The sequence below is a fragment of the Heptranchias perlo genome, chromosome 33 (genome assembly GCF_035084215.1).
Source record: "Heptranchias perlo isolate sHepPer1 chromosome 33, sHepPer1.hap1, whole genome shotgun sequence".
Taxonomy (NCBI): Eukaryota; Metazoa; Chordata; class Chondrichthyes; order Hexanchiformes; family Hexanchidae; genus Heptranchias; species Heptranchias perlo.
Window position 1 is genome coordinate 1,521,597 of NC_090357.1, and position 19,337 is coordinate 1,540,933.

The following is a 19,337-nucleotide window of genomic DNA, read 5'->3' on the forward strand; positions in this document are numbered from 1 at the left end:
TGCTCCTGTGCTCAAATCCTCTTGCAATGAAGGCCAACATACCATTTGCCTAACTAACTTCACAAAATAGAAGGACGATGCAGAGATTGTAGTTAAGGAGGAGGAGTGTGAAATATTGCATGGAATAAACATAGTGAGAGAGGAAGTATTAAGGGGATTAGCATCTTTGAAAGTAGATAAACTGCCAGGTCCGGATGAATTGTATCCTCGGCTGCTAAGAGAAGCAAGGGAGGAAATAATGGAGGCTCTGACCATCATATTCCAATCCTCCCTGGCTACAGGCTTGGTGCCGGAGGATTGGAGGACTGCTAACGTTGTACCATTGTTTAAAAAGGGAGAAAGAGATAGACCGAGTAATTATAGGCCAGTCAGTCTAACCTCGGTGGTGAGCAAATTACTGGAATCGATTCTGAGGGACAGCATAAATCGTCATTTAGAAAGGCACGGGTTAATCAAGGACAGTCAGCATGGATTTGTTACGGGAAGGTCATTTCTGACTAACTTGATTGAATTTTTTGAGGAGGTAACAAGGAGGGTTGATGAGGGTAATGCGTTTGATGTATTGTAAATGGATTTTAGCAAGGCTTTTGACAAGGCCCCACATGGCAGACTGGTCAAAAAAGTAAAAGCCCATGGGATCCAAGGGAAAGTGGCAAGTTGGATCCAAAATTGGCTCAGTGGCAGGAAGCAAAGGGTAATGGTTGATGGGTGTTTTTGCGACTGGAAGGCTGTTTCCAGTGGGGTTCTACAGGGCTCAGTACTGGGTCCCTTGTTTTTTGTGATATATATTAATGATTTGGACTTGAATGTGGGGGGCTTGATCAAGAGGTTTGCAAGGTTGAAAATCCAGTTAAAAAATCTTTCCTTTCTGAGCCATTTTCGGGGAAGGGGGGTTAAGGGAATATTTTTTATTTAGAACTGGGAAACTGAACAGCAGACTTTTGAGTGTTTTTTGAGTTAATTTTTATCTATTGAAATTTATGTTTATTGGAGACTGTACAAATCAGCAACTCACTACTAGTGCATTGCTTTAAAGGCAGAAAGAAGGTAAGAAGAGGAGCTGGCTGAAGACTGGGAGAGTAGTGAGAGGCAGGTGGGCAAAAGGGGTAATAGACAGGGAGCCTGGTGACTTTAATGGGGCCCATTCCCTTGGTGACCTGTCCCAGTATTCCCACAACCCACCATCGGTGGGGTTCACAAATGCTGGGATGCCCTCCAACTATTGCTAGACCCTGAGACCCTGTGACATTAATGTCAGACCCCGGACTGCCCCCAGTGCTGATAAATTAATGTCCCTGATGAAATGGTCTGGCAAAACACCCTTGTTCTTATAAAACTTCTGATGTACCATAAACAATGCCACGGAAGATCTGCTAGCTTTTTTTTATACATATATATATAGATTGGGGTGGGGGAGGTTTATGAGGTGAAAGCGTGGAGATTGTAGTTTTATATTTCCAAGGCTTGTTTTTGACATTCTTTGGGTGTCACAGCTACTGAGCAACAGATGTTGGAATGTCTCTGGGATCCAGTAAAAGCAGAGCTAAGCCCCGTGGTTAAAGCATTTGTCTCCTTGGGCAGCATTTAATATTTTGAGGATTATCAGACAGAAAGCTGTTTAAAAATTGATTTAAACAAATACTTGCTCTAGACATATCAACGAGTTCCGAGGTCATTTTATATCCGGTCACAGTGGTGAAAATTAGGCTCAACTGACTTCCACTCTAAGCATGGTCCTAAATCTCTGCCCAATTCCTACTTGCAGCCATTGAATGGAATCGCACTATCCCATTGCCTAACCAGAGCTTCTTCTTGGTCGTCACGGTGCTGGTTCAGGGCCTGCAACTGGACTCGTGCTGCTAGTGCAGGTCCTGCTCTTGACCTCACAGTGCTGATGCAGGGGCTGCTCCTACAGTTACAATGCTGGTACATTCCCTGATCTTGGTGCAAGCCCTGGGCCTGTTTCTTATAGTGTCAGTGCAGGATCTGTCCCTGGTTCTCACTATATCAGTGCAGAGTGTGTCCCTGTTTTCAGTGCCGATGCAGAACCTGGGCATGTTCTTATGGACAGTACCTGAGCACAGCTCAGCAAAGTGAGAAGTTCAGACTCATTTGTCTCAGACAGGCTCTTTATGCTGGAGGAGTTTATCTCTGACCGTCATTTGGCCCAGGGCTCTGGTAAGGTCAGGCGCCTTTAGTATATAGATTACCGTTTGTTAAGGAGGTCCATTTCTTTTGAAGCTAAAGAATCAGAAGTGCAGGAGTTTAATGGCTTCAGTGATCTTTACAAAGTGGCTTTCACTCGAGAAATAGGTGAATCCTTCCTGCAACAGTGCAAATCCATAGAATTACAGAATCATAGAATCACACAGCACAGAAGGAGGCCCATCATGGCTGTGCCAGCTCTTTGAAGAGCTATCCAATTAGTCCCATTCCCCTGCTCTTTCCCCATAAACCTGCAAATATTTCCACTTCAAGTATTTATCCAATTCCCTTTTAAAAGTTATTATTGAATCTGCTGCCACCCCTTTCAGGCAGCGCATTCTAGATCATAACAACTCATTGTGTAAAATTTTTTTCCCCATGTCGCCTCTGTTTCTTTTGCCAATTACCTTAAATCTGTTTCCTCTGGTTACTGACCCGTCTGCCACTAGAAACAGAGCAAATAAGGAGAAACTGTCAAAACCCTTCATGATTTTGAACACCTCTATCAAATCTCCCCTTAACCTTCTCTGCTCTAAGGAGAACAATCCCAGATTCTCCAGTCTATCCACATAACTGAAGTCTTTCATCCCTGGTACCATTCTAGTAAATCTCTTCTGCACCTTCTCCAAGGCCTTGACAGGCTTTCTAAAGTGTGGTGCCCAGAATTGGACACAACATTCCAGCTGAGGCCTAACCAGTGTTTTATAAAGGTTTAGCATAACTTATAAAGGTTTGCTTATTAGGTTATGTTAGAGGAGCCCTTAGGGTAGATTCCCCCTCTAATTTCCCCTCTTACCTTGCATGGAAGCATCCAACCTACTCTCATGGTCCAGGCAGAGATTATAAGCTGGCACGAGGGGTGACCAACGGAATGTAAACAAATATGTATTTGTAAGAAAATTACTGTTTTTAAAAATTTGTGTACAACAGCCTAGACTACTATATGCGGAACTACGTTTAACACCTTTATGATTGAAACTGCTTTAAATACTTTTGTGTACTATGTCCATGTGTTGTCTTTGCCTTGCATCATTGATCGACCCTTCCTCGAGCACCACATTAACAAACAGGTAACCAGAATAACTACTTGTATTTATATAAGAGAATTTGAACGTAAGAACATTTAAATTTGCATTTCTATAGTGCCTTTCACAACCTCAGGATGCACAAAGTGCTTTACAGCCAATGAAGTACTTTTTGAAGTGTAGTCACTGCTGTAATGTAGCGTCTTTAATGTAGAAAAACATCCCAAGGCACTTCACAGAGGTGCAGGGAAAAAACACACCATAAAACAGGTCCTGACACCATCCAGTGGCCACAAACTGATCTCCATTCCCAATCCCATAATTTCCAGAGTCATCCCGTTTAAGCAACTTGCATCCTCTTCCAAAACTGTCCTCATCACTCTGCACTTATATTGTCCTCCATCCTTCCCCGTCCCACCCACATGGTTCTCGATAAACTCTGGACGTTGGTTGATATTCCCAGCTTCCAGATACCTGTTGGGATCACCTTTCGTGAATGCGTGGTTGAGATCTCGGTAATCTCTGGCTGTGTTTATGCATTTGGATTCTTTTGCTCCATGTTTAAATGCAGCAGAATTCAGACTGGGCGTAAAATGGAGCCATGCGGGGTTACTGCTCTGAGTCGAGAGGCTGGTAAATGATCAGCCCTTTACACATAAAACGCGTGTTTTAAACGTCTATCACTGGCTGCGCCAACTGGCAGAAATCCTTAAAACAGATTGGGAGTAAATAATAAGCCTTTCATTCACACCCTCGCTATTTTACGAGCAGAGGCAAGGGTCAAGAGGCCCCATTTCCTGCTGATATTTTAAAACCAGTGCGATCAGGGTAGTTTTATATTTCATTGATTTCTCCCTGCGTTGTTTTCAGTTTTGAGAGGAAGCGGGCACTCACTGGGTGAGTAGAGTGGATTTTTCTCAGATTTATTTTTTCTTCTTTCTCTCTTGAGGTTCTTCTGAGTTCAGAATGTTAAAGGATGATTGGGGCCATGAAGTGCTGCAAGAAGACAAACTGGTTACAAAGCCACTTTTTCTCACTGCTCAATAGACAGTGTGGGGAAAATTTCCCCAGGGTTCTCCCAATCTTCTGCCATAACTTCAGAGGAAACCTTGGAGAAATGGCCATTTTTAGCCATTTACGCCACTTCCCTGGGGTTCTGTGAAGTTATGGCAGTAATATTTAAGGAAGGACATACTTGCATTGGAGGCAGATCAGAGAAGGTTCACTAGGTTGATTCCGGGTATGGAAGGGTTGTCTTATGAGGAAAGATTGAACAGGTTGCTCCTATCTTTTATGGTCTTATATCAGAATCCCCGCGGAAACTCCAGGCGTCTTTTTAGTTGTTGTTTCCATGTGCTCTGTGAGATCAGGATTCTTAACACCTCCAACTGTTGTAATACAGCCAATCACACTTTGACACCTAATTATCTGTTCCTGCTCTAAACATAGTCATCAGTCACATGCCTGATAATCGCCATCTATCTGCCCGATACCAGCACCTTCAGTCTGGATGTGGATTAATTTTGCAGTCCCACCTGATACACCTCTCATCCCACATGAGTTCTGCCTCAACAACTGAATGCATTCCTGCAGCTTCCCTAATGTCCCAGTGAGGAAATGCGCCTCCAGGTACGTACCGTACTAAGACATATAGACCAAGAAGCTCCCAGATTTGATCCCCGTACTGTGCTCAGTTATCTGATCACAGCCAGGGCAACAGCTGAGGGACTACAGTTGGCCCCAGCATCCTTGGGCGAGGCAGGGTTCCAGTGTCCAGTGATTTTTGTCGGAAAGTGCACATGTATGGACATTGGGAAAGGCAAGGTTGGGCTTGACGGTGATGCCTCTGTCGTCAAGTAATCTGTCAGTGCTCAATGTCCAGGCTGCTATATGCAATTCAATATTTGGGTGTTAATGAGATGCCATTTCATATGTTGACACCCAGATACTCTCCTTGAAGGTAACCTCCCCTGCTCCATTAGTATGCTGGGCTGACAGTTATGGTTGCATGTTGTGGGCCAGTTTACACCAGGAGATGAGATTTGGAGGGAATTGTACATTAAAGAAATGCAGCTGTGTGTAACAGTGCCAGTAATCTCTGAACAGCTGGACACCAATCATTCTTCAGTTTCTCTCGTACCAGGTCTCAGGGTTATTTATTGCTAGAACCTGTGATGTATTCAATGGCGTCCCAATGCGCATCATGTAATACCGCACCGTAACTGTGCCACAAGCTGTGCAATACATGTTACATAGTGAGTAATTAGAATATGGAAACTGATAAACGGTAAGGGTCTAACATATACGCAGCTTGGGCCAGAGAGTGGGTCTGCAATTACCCACATGGTCAGTCTTCTGTTTACCACCATGCCACTTTGAGGAATCAAGTGGAGGCCAGGCAGTTGCCTGTGTGGAACAAGTGAATATAAGAGTCATCCCCAGGCAGAACTCACCTTGATGAATGCAGACACGGGTAAGTTGTGTATGTTCGTGTGCACGTGTAACAGAATTGTACACAGCCACGTATAAAATGCCTTGCACATGCATCTACGTCTAGAAAGAAGCCTCGTCCATGCCTTTCACTTGTGATATTTGTCCACAGCACTTGACTTTTTGTAAATAACCGGAGGGATAAGCGGGTCCCACTCATACACTGGACGCTGTGCAGTGCAAGTGATATTACATTAGCCTGACTTTGAAAAATAGTGCTGCTGCATCCTATTAAAAAATTGCAAGAGTGGAACACTGAATAGATTTCAAGGAGGATCAAACAGGCACAGCTGCTGGAACAAAGCAGAGATTATTGGATACCGAGCCCCGGTGATTAACACTAACTTCTTCCACTTCCTGTTGAGAACAAAGGAGAGTTTCAACCTCTGAGTGATGTCACTGCTCAGAAATTAGCTGGTCTCAGAACCTGGGCACTGCTGGGGGAGGGGGGGGACCCTGCTGGGGGAGGGGGGGGCCCTGCTGGGGGAGGGGGGGCCCTGCTGGGGGAGAGGGGGGCCCTGCTGGGGGAGAGGGGGCCCTGCTGGGGGAGAGGGGGCACTGCTGGGGGAAGGGGGGCCCTGCTGGGGGAGGGGGGGCCCTGCTGGGGGAGAGGGGGCACTGCTGGGGGGGGGGGGGCACTGCTGGGGGGGGGCACTGCTGGGGGAGTGCTAGCTCACGGTCCGGCAGCGCCGCGATTTCTTGTCCTTATCTTAAAATTCTTATCCTTGTTTTCAAATCCCTCCATGGCCTCACCCCTCCCTATCTCTGTAAACTCCTCCAGCCCTACAACCCTCCGGGATCTCCACGCTCCTCCAATTCTAGCCTCTTTAATCGCTCCACCATTGGCGGCCGTGCCTTCAGCTGCCTAGGCGCTAAGCTCTGGAATTCCCTCCCTAAACCTCTCCGCCTCTCTCTCCTCCTTTAAGGTGCTGCTTAAAACCTACCTCTTTGACTAAGCTTTTGGTCACCTGTCCTAATATCTCCTTATGTGGCTTGGTGTCAAATTTAGTTTGATTATCGCTCCTGTGAAGTGCCTTGGGACGTTTTACTATGTTAAAGGCGCTATATAAATGTAAATTGTTGTTGTGTTGTTGCGGGGGCATTGCTGGAGGAGGGGGAGGGGGCATGTGAGATCCATAGGAGGGAATGGGAGAATACCCACTCTAAAACATCTCAAATCAGGAAACAATCACCACTGTTTTAACAAATCCTAATCCATACCATCCAGGTGAGTGGGTAGACCTTTTTTTAATATATAAACTGTACAATAAAACTGATTTATTCAATCCCTCGCCTCAGTAGAGTTAGTTGATTTGAGCCAGAATGGTGCTAGAGTCAGTGCAATTGTCCTCAGCGCCACTGGAATGGAGAGGGGAAAAATCAGATGAATTCTCACTCCTGATTGCTGTTCAAGTCCCTCCTGCTGCAAAGTGTGCGTGTGGACCTTGGATGGGTATAGGAACAGGCTCAACATGGTGCCTTCCACAGTCAAATATCCTGCTGACACTCACGGCACAGGCTCGGGCATGAAGAATGGCCACTTGAGCAAGGTGCTGAAGTGCTGCTCGTAGTAATGGACCCCAAGAAGAGTCAGTGGAGGTGAAATTTGTCTTGGGAAGCAGTGCAGATTGGACGGCAGTGGATCGTCCCCTGTTTTACACATTGTCCGATTGATATCAATGGGAATGAAAATCAGTTGGTGTGTAAGACCAGCGGCCAATCCGCTACCGCCCAATACAGATTTCTACCCTGGTGCCTTCTGGAAAGGAGGGAAGAAGATTGGGAAAAACAGTTTAGGGCAGTGTTAAAACAATGCTCACTGAGTGCCTGGAGCCTGCTGCAATGATTTCATTGTCTTATAAACATCCATTCTTTTCTGTTGCACAGTATTACTAGGCACATGTACATTAGTGTTCCATTCTTTAATTCACATTATTTTACCATTTTTTATTGGACCATACATTTTCGTTGGTTTTATAGGGGGAGTAGTTTTACAGTGATACAGTCACACTGAAATTCTGGGGTTGATTTTAACTGGGGGCAGGTTTGGAGTAGGTGGATTGTAGAGCTGGAGGGGAACTCCCACAGGGAGCTCAGGGTGAGTCCCAGGCTATTTAAACTCCCGGCCCTCATTTGAATAAACATGAGTATAGGAATTGCTAAACAAAAAAAGACCAGGGTCCATCTAGTTCACCTTCTACCATCCTGGTAGTCACATGATACAATAATGGAGTTGTTGACTAATCATAGCAATCAATCTCTCTCAATTAGTCTCCAACAGACCCAGACAGGAGGCGAGGAAAACCCCCAGTGGTGGAGAGCTTTGGGAACCAGAGGTCCAAGTCCTGTTGCTCTCCAGCATGTTACGCTTACCATATGTCATGTCTCAAATTACTCATATACTGTATCCCAAAATGTTAATTTCTGAAAGAAATCTGTCTAATTTGCATCTCATAAAACAGGACTCCTGCCCAAAACTAGCGGAAGTGACGTCAGGGTCAGCGGGCGGGAACAGAAATCGGATCAGGAGCCCGAGGACCCAACGGAATGGTCCCCAGCATAAAGTTAGCGCTGAGAAAGGTGGTTGGCAGCCAATACCAGCGCTGCGAGGGAGAGGCAAGACTGTGGCTGGAGAGGCCCAAGGACCCCTTGGGGTCCGTGGGGGGGAGCACTCCTGCTCCCCCAGGCCCACAATGATTCCACAGAAAAGTTACATTTTTAAACTTACCTTGGCCTCTTCTGGCCACTCCGTGACTCCCGCCGTGTTTCTGCTGTCGAGGTTCGGCCTGTGTGGACCTCTCGACTCCGGAAGTTAAAATGCTGTTGTGCCAATGACTTCATCGGGCCGCAGATTTGCAATGTAAAGTAGACTCCCTCCTGCCAGTGTTGGGCTGCCTTCCCGAGCTTGTTCTCAGGTAAGTTAACCCCCCGCGAACACTGTTCCTGCCTGGTAGGGTAGGGGGGGTGGAATTAAAATCTACCGCTCTTGCTTAATGATATTTCAATAAAATATTCCCACCCTGTAACTACTTGGAGTCTTCACAATGCAAACAATGATTGTTAAAATGCTACAGTGTGGTGGACTCATTAACTGATTTGGTTGGCTGGAGTCCTTTCTGCTGGGCTTGGCAGGAACAACTTAGAAAGTTCAAATTCCAAAACCTCTGCCCCTTTCCTGCTCCCCTCCAGTTCAGACACAGACCCTTCTAATGAAAGTACCAGCAGCTGCATCAAGTAGGGAGTTTTACAGTGCGATTAATTTTTATCTTAGTGGCGCCTCCAAGTTAGTGAACAATCAGAGTTTCAATCTTACTGTGTATTAGTCAGCAATAACATTCCTGTCGACTTTCAATTTCCTATTTTATTCTGATTATTGATAAGGCTCTTCTCTTTCTCCCCTTTCTGTTGGTCGACAGTCACAGGACCATTGTCGAAGGGCCCACTCGAGTGATCTGCTCGGGTTCTCTGACCATGACATGCATTTTTTGATTATGTCTCTATGAAGCGCTTTGGGACTTTTTTTTATGTTAAAGGCGCTATAAAAATGCAAGTTGTTGTTGAAGCCGATCACCACAAAGGTACTTACCAGTGGCACAGGCTTCTGATTTTCCACCTCAATCTGTGAGGGAGCGCTTGAGTTTTGCTTTACTCCTTTCCATCCTGCAGTGTAACAACTGAGGTCAAGAGCTCACCGTGTGTGGGTATCAGGGGGGTAAGGGGTAGGTGTCAGGTGTTGACCTGTGTCCTAACCAAGTGTTGGGGCTCTGATGCTCAATGCAGTCTCTCTATTATTTTTTCTTAAACTCACTTTCTCGGCTGGAGATTCGAATGAGCTGAACTGATCAGTATTTAGGACTCGGCTGAACTTTACCAGGAAAGATTCTCAGTGTTGCCAACAGATGGTGTGTGAAGTATTAAGCTGTTTGAGTAGTTTCTCAGAGGTTACAGGACTGTCTTCAGAGTTATATAAGTGGGCTATAAATACATCCATCAAATCATCATGCACTAGTGGTAGCTTCTCCCAGTGGCTCTGGGTAACTGCCCCATTGAATGTCAGACAGACCAAGATGGTCCCAGTTCAGTCCTTAGTTTGTGGTGAGTTAGCTGATCTCAGCTGGGTGGGGGATGGAGCTGTGGTGACACTGCAATTTTAAAAAAAAATTTATTTTTCTTTTTTGTGTTTTTAGGCCCCCCTTTTATAAGGGGGGTTTAGGCTGTGTTTTGTGCAAAAATTCAAAAGAAAAACCAAAACAAGTTCAAATTATAATTTTATTATCCCGGTCCAGGATGCACTCCAGCCCCTGTGGTGCCCACCGGCCGCGGAAAGCCTCAAGCATACCGGCAGTCACCGCGTGCTCCATCTCCAGGGCCACCCGGGCGCGGAGAATTCCACGGAAGAGAGGCAGACAGTCCGAGCGACCGCCCCCACGGGCCACACCCAACCTGGACCTGTGGATGGTGACACTGCAATTGATATCAGCACTCTGGAAGGAGGAGGGGTTTAACATTAGCTAGGGCCTGATGCTCATCACCACCTTGTGATCCCAGCTGGAAAAGGCACAGCTGTGACTGGTGGGGACATGATTGGGCTTGGCTTTGATGCACCTCATGGTCAGACAGTCGCAGCATTCACGTGAAGAATGGCCACTTGGACAAGGTACCAAATGGTAGGCAGCACCTGTTGAACTGGACCCCAGAGCCTTCAGGAGAGAAGGGAAGGAAAGTAGAGGGAAAAAAAACATTTTAAAACAGAAAAAGCCCCAGGCCATGAGTCGAGGTGAGGGGGGCAGTTTTGCTGCCAGCTTTGTCCAATACAGTGCTGTGTCTCAGTTTCACGGGATCTAGAACTTGAGAGTACATCAACACTGTAACTCACAACACTTAAATACTTGTAGATTCATTTCCCATTTAATTACAGTTGCACACAGTTTCACACAGAGATCGTTGCAGTGATTACTATCAGAGGACTATCATTCTGCACTGGCTAGAAGGAATGGACTGAGTCTCATATTCATCCCTCTGTGCAGTTTGAATTTTTCACACTGCTGTGAGTGTCATGTTGCAGGTTCCCTGAGTGCTGAGTAAATGAGACACAAGGGTTTTGTAGTTAAAATGTAAAAGATGATAAGCTGCCCACGTGTTAGTGCTGCCAAAAGAAATATTAGCTCTGAATCTGTCCTTGAATCCCATTTGCGCCAAGGCTGACCTGTAACACTGATACAGACTGCAAACAAAAACCCAGTGCACGGAGCAAGACTGCATCCTCAGCAACTGACATTGCTGTAATGAGGTGAGAACCAGCTCTGCTGTCAGACCACTGTCTCAGCAGTGGGTGTAACTTCAACTGAATAAGCGTTTGTTTCATTTATGTTCACCACTGGGGAGAGGCAAGGTCCTTAGTGTACCCACTTGCACGCTTCAGTAGTAAAATACCATCGCTGAGCTCCAGGGGGCAAAAGCTTGATGGGTCTAATGGGTGTCGGATGTCTTGTCCCTGTGCCAAAACTACTGAATGAGGTTTGGTGAATTGGGTCTATGTTGGTGATAGTGTGATCAAGGGCCGTGTTCTGGAACTCTGCTGTGGTGTTCAGTTTCACAGTCTGTCTCAACACTGTCAGAGTTACTGATCCGGGACCATGTGGGTTAAGGCACCCAACATAGCATCTGCTGGAAAGTGTGCCATTGGGTGAAGTATGCCTCTTCATGTATTGCCTCGCTAAGCTTCCTGACCCAACCCCCACTCCCAATGGTTGCCTCTGCTTTCCATTATTTTTGCTGTGCATTGCACCTCGGTACAAAGGGAATGGTGTGCTGATGTCTGATTGCCAACTTTCCGATCTGGCATCAAAAAGGTAAGGGCCCACCAGAAAGATCTACGAAGATCTATGATTACGGGTCCATGAATTAGTTGATCTCAGTTTGGGTAGCAGTTAGGCCGTTGTAAATAGTCTCATCCTCGTTCTCGCAAGAGGAAAATCAACCTGGTTCCTGCTCCTGATCTCTATCCACTGACTCCAGTGAGGTGCATCCACTGTAAAATAGCCTGCTGACACTGGGGGAAATTCCCCTCTGCGATCCTGCCCAAAATCAGGCTGGATCATGGTGGTGAATGAGGGAGAATTGGGGCCACTTCACTGCCCTAACTGGGATTTCCCTTCCCCCGCTCGGACTACTGCTGGTCACTCCTTCCCCGCCTGCTGCATGTAAATAGCCGGTCCCTGAAGGATACCCCTCCCATCCGCCCCAATTACTGCTGCTTTGTGGGGCAGCCATCTGGAAGGTGGAGTAAAGACCTTGAGATTTCCTCCTATAATGGCCTCATCTACCACCAGTTGGCCCCAAACACTTAACCGCTCAAGGCCTCGGTTTTAGCACCACTGGAATTCTCTGCCTCTGCACTGGCAGGAGCCTGCCGTTCATACAAACCCCAATCCAGGAAAATGGTCCCCCTAGAATCCGCCTTGAACAGGAGAATCATGGCATCACTGTCTAGACACACACACAAAGACTGGCCACTTGGGTGAGGTTCTGGAGGGCAGCCAGTATTTATGGAGTCAACAACTGCGGGAGAGATGGGGAAGAGAAAGCTGATGGGAGAACAGAATCCTTTCGATGAGATGCACCTGTTCCAGACACATACTTAGTACCCAATGTTATAATTCCCCTTATCGGTGGGGGAATGCAGTGGTGTGTATGCATGCACATGTGTGAGTAAAACTACAGGGTAAAGCAGCTCATCTACATGGAGTAATACAGCAACGCACTGCAGACAAAGTCTTCTTACTGTATGCAACTTTGTGTCCTCCCTATTTACACATTAGCTTTAACCCACAGATTTTGGTTAGGTTTGCTGTGGACAGTGAAATGGTTAATAAATCTCTGTGCCAATGCCTAATTTTAACCTTAACAGCCTGTTGGCTGCTGGGATGGAGTCCGCTGATCGCTGGCCAGTGAGGATAAACAGAATGAATGCGGCTATTGAGAGTTTACTGCCAAAAATGTGAAGGTTAATTTTTTTCTAAACAGACTGTGAAGCTGACTTAGAAACTCTGTCAAGCCCCAAATGGAGAACAGCTCAGGAGGGAGAGGGAGAGGGAGGGGGGAATACATTCCTGCAACTGGTAGCGGTTGAGCAAATTCTCATGTCCTTAATTGGGAACATCTGAATTTAACAGCACAGAATAAAGACTGGCAGAATGCGAGGCATCAGTGTGAGTGTGTGCATAAAGTCCTCACAGGTTTTTAGAACGGAAGCCTTCCTCTGTTCTCATAGCCCTCCCTCCCCCGAATGCAGATAATCCTCTGTGTTGATTTAATCCACTCACTCTAAATTTTCACTTTTGTCTCAGTGTGACCATGTGTTAAAAGTTGTTTCTTTAAATTCTGTTTTTAGATTTCATTTTGATTTACAAAAAGTGAGAGAAAAGCGGCCATGAATTCCATGTACCCCATCACCTGGATAATTCCTTATCTGTTTTTGAAAAATATAAAAAGTTGTTCTACTTCTTTGGATCTCAGCACTGAGGGAGTGCTGCACTGTAGGAGGGGCAGTACTGAGGGAGTGCTGCACTGTAGGAGGGGCAGTACTGAGGGAGTGCTGCACTGTCGGAGGGTCAGTCCTGAGGGAGTGCTGCACTGTAGGAGGGGCAGTACTGAGGGAGTGCTGCACTGTCGGAGGGGCAGTACTGAGGGAGTGCTGCATTGTAGGAGGGGCAGTACTGAGGGAGTGCTGCATTGTAGGAGGGGCAGTGTTGAGGGAGTGCTGCACTGTAGGAGGGGCAGTACTGAGGGAGTGCTGCACTGTCGGAGGGTCAGTCCTAAGGGAGTGCTGCACTATTGGAGGGGCAGTACTGAGGGAGTGCTGCACTGTCGGAGGGTCAGTCCTGAGGGAGTGCTGCACTATTGGAGGGGTAGTATTGAAGGAGCGCTGCACTCTCGGCGATACCATCTTTCAGATGAGATGTTAAACCGAGGCCCCGTCTGCCCTGAAAAGATCCCATGGCACGATTCAAAGAAGAGCAGGGGAGTTCTCCCTGATGTCCTGGCCAATATTTACCCCTCATCCAACATCACTAAAACAGATTATCTGGTAATTATCACATTCCTGTTTGTGAGACCTTGCTGTGCGCAAATTGGCTGCCACATTTCCTACAATAGTAACTGCAATTCAAAAGTACTTCATTGGTTGAGAAGTACGTTGGAACGTCTTGAGGTCATGAAAGGCGCTGTATAAATGCAAGTTTTTTGTTTCGAAATTAAATGCTACCTTCTCCTTCACCAAACCACACCATCTGCTCCCTGTGCGAGAGGTGATATGTCCTGCTGCCAGGCTTCTGCCAATGCCGCTGTTGATTTGACCTCATGATATGTAATAGCCTGGGGTGACCTGCCCTCCTTTTTAATAAGTGCCAATCTCGAATTAGTGCCATTTTCCCTCCTCCCACGCTACATGCCTGAGATGTCACTATTTTTTTCTTAATATTTTTCCCCCATTTACTGAGGATGCTAACTCTTGCTGGAGTAGAGCACTTCAATACCCAAATAACTGTTCTTTATGGATTAGCCTAGACAGTGCGTATTGGGCAAGCTAGTCAGCTGTGGAGGATGTCACAAGTCCTCACCCAACGTCCACATACATGCACTTTCCAGCAGGTGAACGTCCCTATTCCCAAGGTTTAAACCAGCTGAACAGCATGGAATTTGTGGCTTTCCTGGTCCAAGTGGCCCAGGTACCCGCTGAGTGAAGAGGCTGAGCCATCGGGGGATTTGCTGCACATGCTACCCAGGCCAGTGACAGCTATCGGATTGTGGGTTAATGCCACAAAACAATGAGTTCCCGAACAGTATGTAATTTCAGTCCAGAGGTTGTGTATCCAAGAGGTGAAAGCTTGAATAATGGATAATCTGCACAGACAGATTTATGCTCCCAGTTGATACTAGCCTTACTGATTATGAACAATCTCCCGCCAACAATTTATAGCTCGGTACGGTCGACAATCAGTTGGAGTTATAGTCACACGGAACCTTTTTGGAGTTGACTCATGAAATAACTTTACTCAACCATCTGAGCTTTAAGTTTTTATTTTCTCACGGCTCTGAGAACTGCGCCACGTTACAAAGTGAAGTGTCTCAACTTAGGTGGACAACGGCTGAAGGTAGCAGGGTTAAATCAATGGTCTAAACTCTCCCCTTCTGAGACCTTTTGGGAAAACTTGCTTCTGAGGAGGCATGAACATTGTGTGTCAACATCACCATGACAACTGCAATTGTAAATATCCTGATGAAGTATGTAACTTTCAACATGATTTACATCATTGTGTTAGATTACAAAGGACGCTTTGCCAGACTCTGTTTCATGAAGACATGCGCCCTTTAAATTTGAAACAAGGTTGTAACAGACCAAGTGTGGAAATTAATAAGTGAGTGGGGGGCATAACAGTGAGTGTGGAAGAGGTTTACACTGAGGGTGGGGTGTGAGTGTGGAGATGTTTGTTGTGGGAGTGGCTGGTGTGTGCTGGTTAATTTGAGGTCTTCAGAATTGCTGCCTTATTAAGCCAACAAGTGCTGGCTGCCGTCTTAAATCACTTCATTCTGATAACAGTTGGTTCCTATTGCTGCTGCTATTTAATAAGTAAATTGTTTCCATATAATATTCAGTATATTTACACAGCCACCAGCAGTGCACAAGTGTGCTGTAGTTTGGCGAAAAGAATGAGTGATTCACTCCCGACCCAGTAGTGCAGAGAGGTTCTATCATCATGTGACACATCTGGTCATTTTCTTTAAAGGTCAGCTGATTCTGTCCATCAATCTCACAATTCTTCACCAATCAGCTTTCTTTCTCTGTTCCTGCAGTTTCTTAGAAAAACAGGAGTTAATCTCCCATTACAATCCTGAAATTCCCCACACCCATCACTGTAACACTAATATGCCCCACACTCCTCACTGTAACACTGATATACCCCACACCCATCACTAACACTCTGTTATACCCCACAACCTTTACTGTAACAGTCTGCTATATCCCACACCCCTCACTGTCACACTATCTGATATACCCCATACCCCTCACTGTAATGTTGTCTGTTTACCCCATACCTCTCACTGTAACACTGATATATCCCACACCCTTCACTATAACAATCTGATATATCCCACACCTCTCACTGTAACACTCTGATATATCCCACACCCTTCACTATAACAATCTGATATACCCCTCACCCCTCATTGTAATACTCTGATATGTCCCACACCCCTCACTGTAACACTCTCTGATATACTCTATACCCCTAACAAACTTTATTTGGCGAGTAGGAGGTTAATAGAGAGTTGTAGAGAAAACATATGAAGCTAATATCTTTGTTTGCTCTTTGCTCACAGGCATAAGTGCCACCGTTCAGGTCTCTACACCACCTGTGGTGGAAGCAGAGCTCGAGAAACCTATCAGCATACCATGTGTTCCGGAGATATCCACCCCGAGCAGAATGAGATACATCCAGTGGTTTGTTGTAAGTATAACCATATTATTGTGTGACTGATCCCACGATAGTGCAACTTGTCACTGTGTGATGACTGATCCCACGATAGTGCAACTTGTCACTGTGTGATGACTGATCCCACGATAGTGCAACTTGTCACTGTGTGATGACTGATCCCACGATAGTGCAACTTGTCACTGTGTGATGACTGATCCCACGATAGTGCAACTTGTCACTGTGTGATGACTGATCCCACGATAGTGCAACTTGTCACTGTGTGACTGACTGATCCCACGATAGTGCAACTTGTCACTGTGTGATGACTGATCCCATCATGGTGCCAACCTGTCACTGCATATTTATGTATATATATATCTGTGTGCGTATATATAGATTTACATTTTGAATTAATTGGAGATAAATTGGAATTGATTAAATATTAAATCGATTAACGAATGTGTCTTTGAGCCAAAGACATGCAAAGTTTTGGGAAATTGCTAGCAAGCTGCCAGCTGTTCAGCATCTGTTCCACCCACAGCTTCTAACCAGTGAGGGATTGAAGTCAAAACCTTCAATATAATTGCCTCACAATTCTCTCTGAGTGTGTTGCCCTGTAACAAATTCTGACTTTAAAATGTGGCCTCAAAATAGCGCTGAGCTACTGCTCCATGGATGGTTAGCTCTTGGGCTTGTACCCAGTTTCCACAGTGCCGATGGTGCAAGCATGGAGTAGAGGAAAGTGTGTCCTGCAGCGATTGAGGAAGGCATTGAGGCAGAGTTGCTCATAGGCTACTCTTCAGCATCTCCTGGAGGCCACTGACAGACCAGCACTGTCTGATGCTTCAGAGTAGGTCATCTGCTTAGCATTTCAGCTGGGGTATGGTGTGTGGCTTAGGGAGGGGCAGCTAAAGGGGGCAAGAATTATAATTATGGAACTTACATTTTATTAAAACTCTTTAAAATTCCTATTTTTGTCTGTGTTCAGATGGAGAAGAACAATCGCCAACGAATCTATTTCCAGGACGGGAAAAGTAGTACTATCGACAACGACACTGACTACACCGATCGGATCACGGTGGATAAGAATTACACTCTGACCATTGACCATGTCAAGCTTGGAGATGAGCGGACATTTTTGTGCCAAGTTGGTGCTGGTCCAGCAGGCAGCGGTGAAGCCACGACAGAGCTCAAGGTTTACGGTAAGGATTCTTCCGAAAGCTACCGCGATTTAAATAAAAAAGGATTACAGATTTTCCAAAGATTCTTTTGTGGAACAGTTGATTCTTTTTGTGACAGCTGTGTGTCCTGTTTTGACCAGTCAATTAACATGCATTGACAAGCCATCTATTTCATGGACTTCACATCTGCATTTTGCATTGCAGGGGCAGGTTGGGGTGGCACAGATGTGAGCTTTGGATTTTAAAGTGTCTGCTTTAAAATGCCCCTGCTTCCCCATGTTTAACAATCTTTTTTTTTTGGCAGATGCACCAGAGATGCCTGAGATATTTCGAACTGATACAAGCATATCGGTAATGAAGAAAAGCCCAGCAGAGGTAAGAGGAGCTAAATGACTGACATTTGTTGTCTCACTTTTACACTTGGAGAATGTTTTATTGTGTAAAGAAATTGCACAGCCTCACAGATGGTGAGATGCTTCAGGTTAAAAAAAACTACAGTACAAATTGCCCCTCAGTACCACACACATCAGGATAACCTGAGACCAATGTGTCGCTCTGATCTCCCTCCAGAGTGTCTAAGTCCTGTTGTTAACTCCAGGAAGGGTCTCAGAGTATCTGTTTTATCTGGATCAATACCTGATCTGGCAGTGTAGTTAGGGTATTACTCTGTATTAGTACCTGGTCTAGGAGTGTTTGATGGGGCAGTGTAGTTTGGGTATTACTCTGGATCAGTGCTTGATCTGGCAGTGTAGTTGGGGTATTACTCTGTATCAGTACCTGGTCTGGGAGTGTTTGCTGGGGAAGTGTAGTTGGGGTATTACTCTGAATTAGTACCTGGTCTGGGAGTGTTTGCTGGGGCAGTGTAGTTGGGGTATTACTCTGTATCAGTACCTGGTCTGGGAGTGTTTGCTGGGGCAGTGTAGTTGGGGTATTACTCTGTATCAGTACCTAGTCTGGGAGTGTTTGCTGGGGCAGTGTAGTTGGGGTATTACTCTGAATTAGTACCTGGTCTGGGAGTGTTTGCTGGGGCAGTGTAGTTGGGGTATTACTCTGTATCAGTACCTGGTCTGGCAGTGTTTGCTGGGGCAGTGTAGTTGGGGTATTACTCTGAATTAGTACCTGGTCTGGGAGTGTTTGCTGGGGCAGTGTAGTTGGGGTATTACTCTGAATTAGTACCTGATCTAGAGGTGCTTGATGCTGACACTGGGTAGAAGACATGTTGTGTCCCCCAGTAGTGCCACCCCTTAGTGTGACAAACTGAAAATGTCCTTAATAAAAGAAATGTAATAATTTTGAATAGTGTATGTACGTGTATTTTTATATAGAGACTTTTTTCTCCACTCTTAAAGGAAGGAAAATTGGCCTGGTTCCTTTAGAGGTATACGTTCTGACCCTCCCGATTATGCGATATTAGCTGCACCCAGGCGCAGACCCAGGAAATTCGTTCCTATAGTCTCATAGAGCTTGTGGCGGAAAGAAAGAACTTGCATTTGTATAGCACCTTTCACAAGCTCAGGATGTTCCTGAGGTTTTGATAGCACTTTATAGCCAGTGAAGTATTTTTTAAGCAGTCTGGTGATTTACTGTCGTTGAGATTGTCATCGTTGATGTGCTTTGACAGTCACTGGTATATCTCTGTCTTTTCCAGATTGCCACATGCCGCTCTAGGAATGGTTACCCCGCTCCCATCATCACATGGTACAAGGACCGCACCCCACTTCAAGCTGCCAGCAAGGCAAACGACAGTACGTCACATTCTCATGTCACCTCCTCCATCGACTGCTGCCGTCTCTGGCATACACTACCTGCGAGCAGTTAAAAGAGCACCTCACCTCCATGTAACCTGTATTTGATTGCCCCACCTAGTATCATCCATCACTCATTTCCTAACTCCATCTGCACACCAGACTTAATTGTCAGAACAGATGTTTTGTAGCCACTGGTTTCTACGCAGAATT

General features: G+C 45.8%; 1 protein-coding gene across 2 annotated transcripts in view; it reads left to right on the forward strand.

Annotated features, from left to right (window-relative positions):
- The window catches only part of LOC137301378 (cell surface glycoprotein MUC18-like), a 117,118-nt gene that overhangs the window by 70,358 nt on the left and 27,423 nt on the right, over positions 1-19,337 (forward strand). For both annotated transcript variants that reach the window (XM_067970838.1, XM_067970837.1), the window contains exons 2-5: positions 16,104-16,231; positions 17,187-17,400; positions 17,684-17,754; positions 19,028-19,124. In XM_067970838.1, coding sequence (XP_067826939.1) covers positions 16,104-16,231; positions 17,187-17,400; positions 17,684-17,754; positions 19,028-19,124 — 510 coding nt within the window. The remainder of the gene's footprint in view (positions 1-16,103; positions 16,232-17,186; positions 17,401-17,683; positions 17,755-19,027; positions 19,125-19,337) is intronic.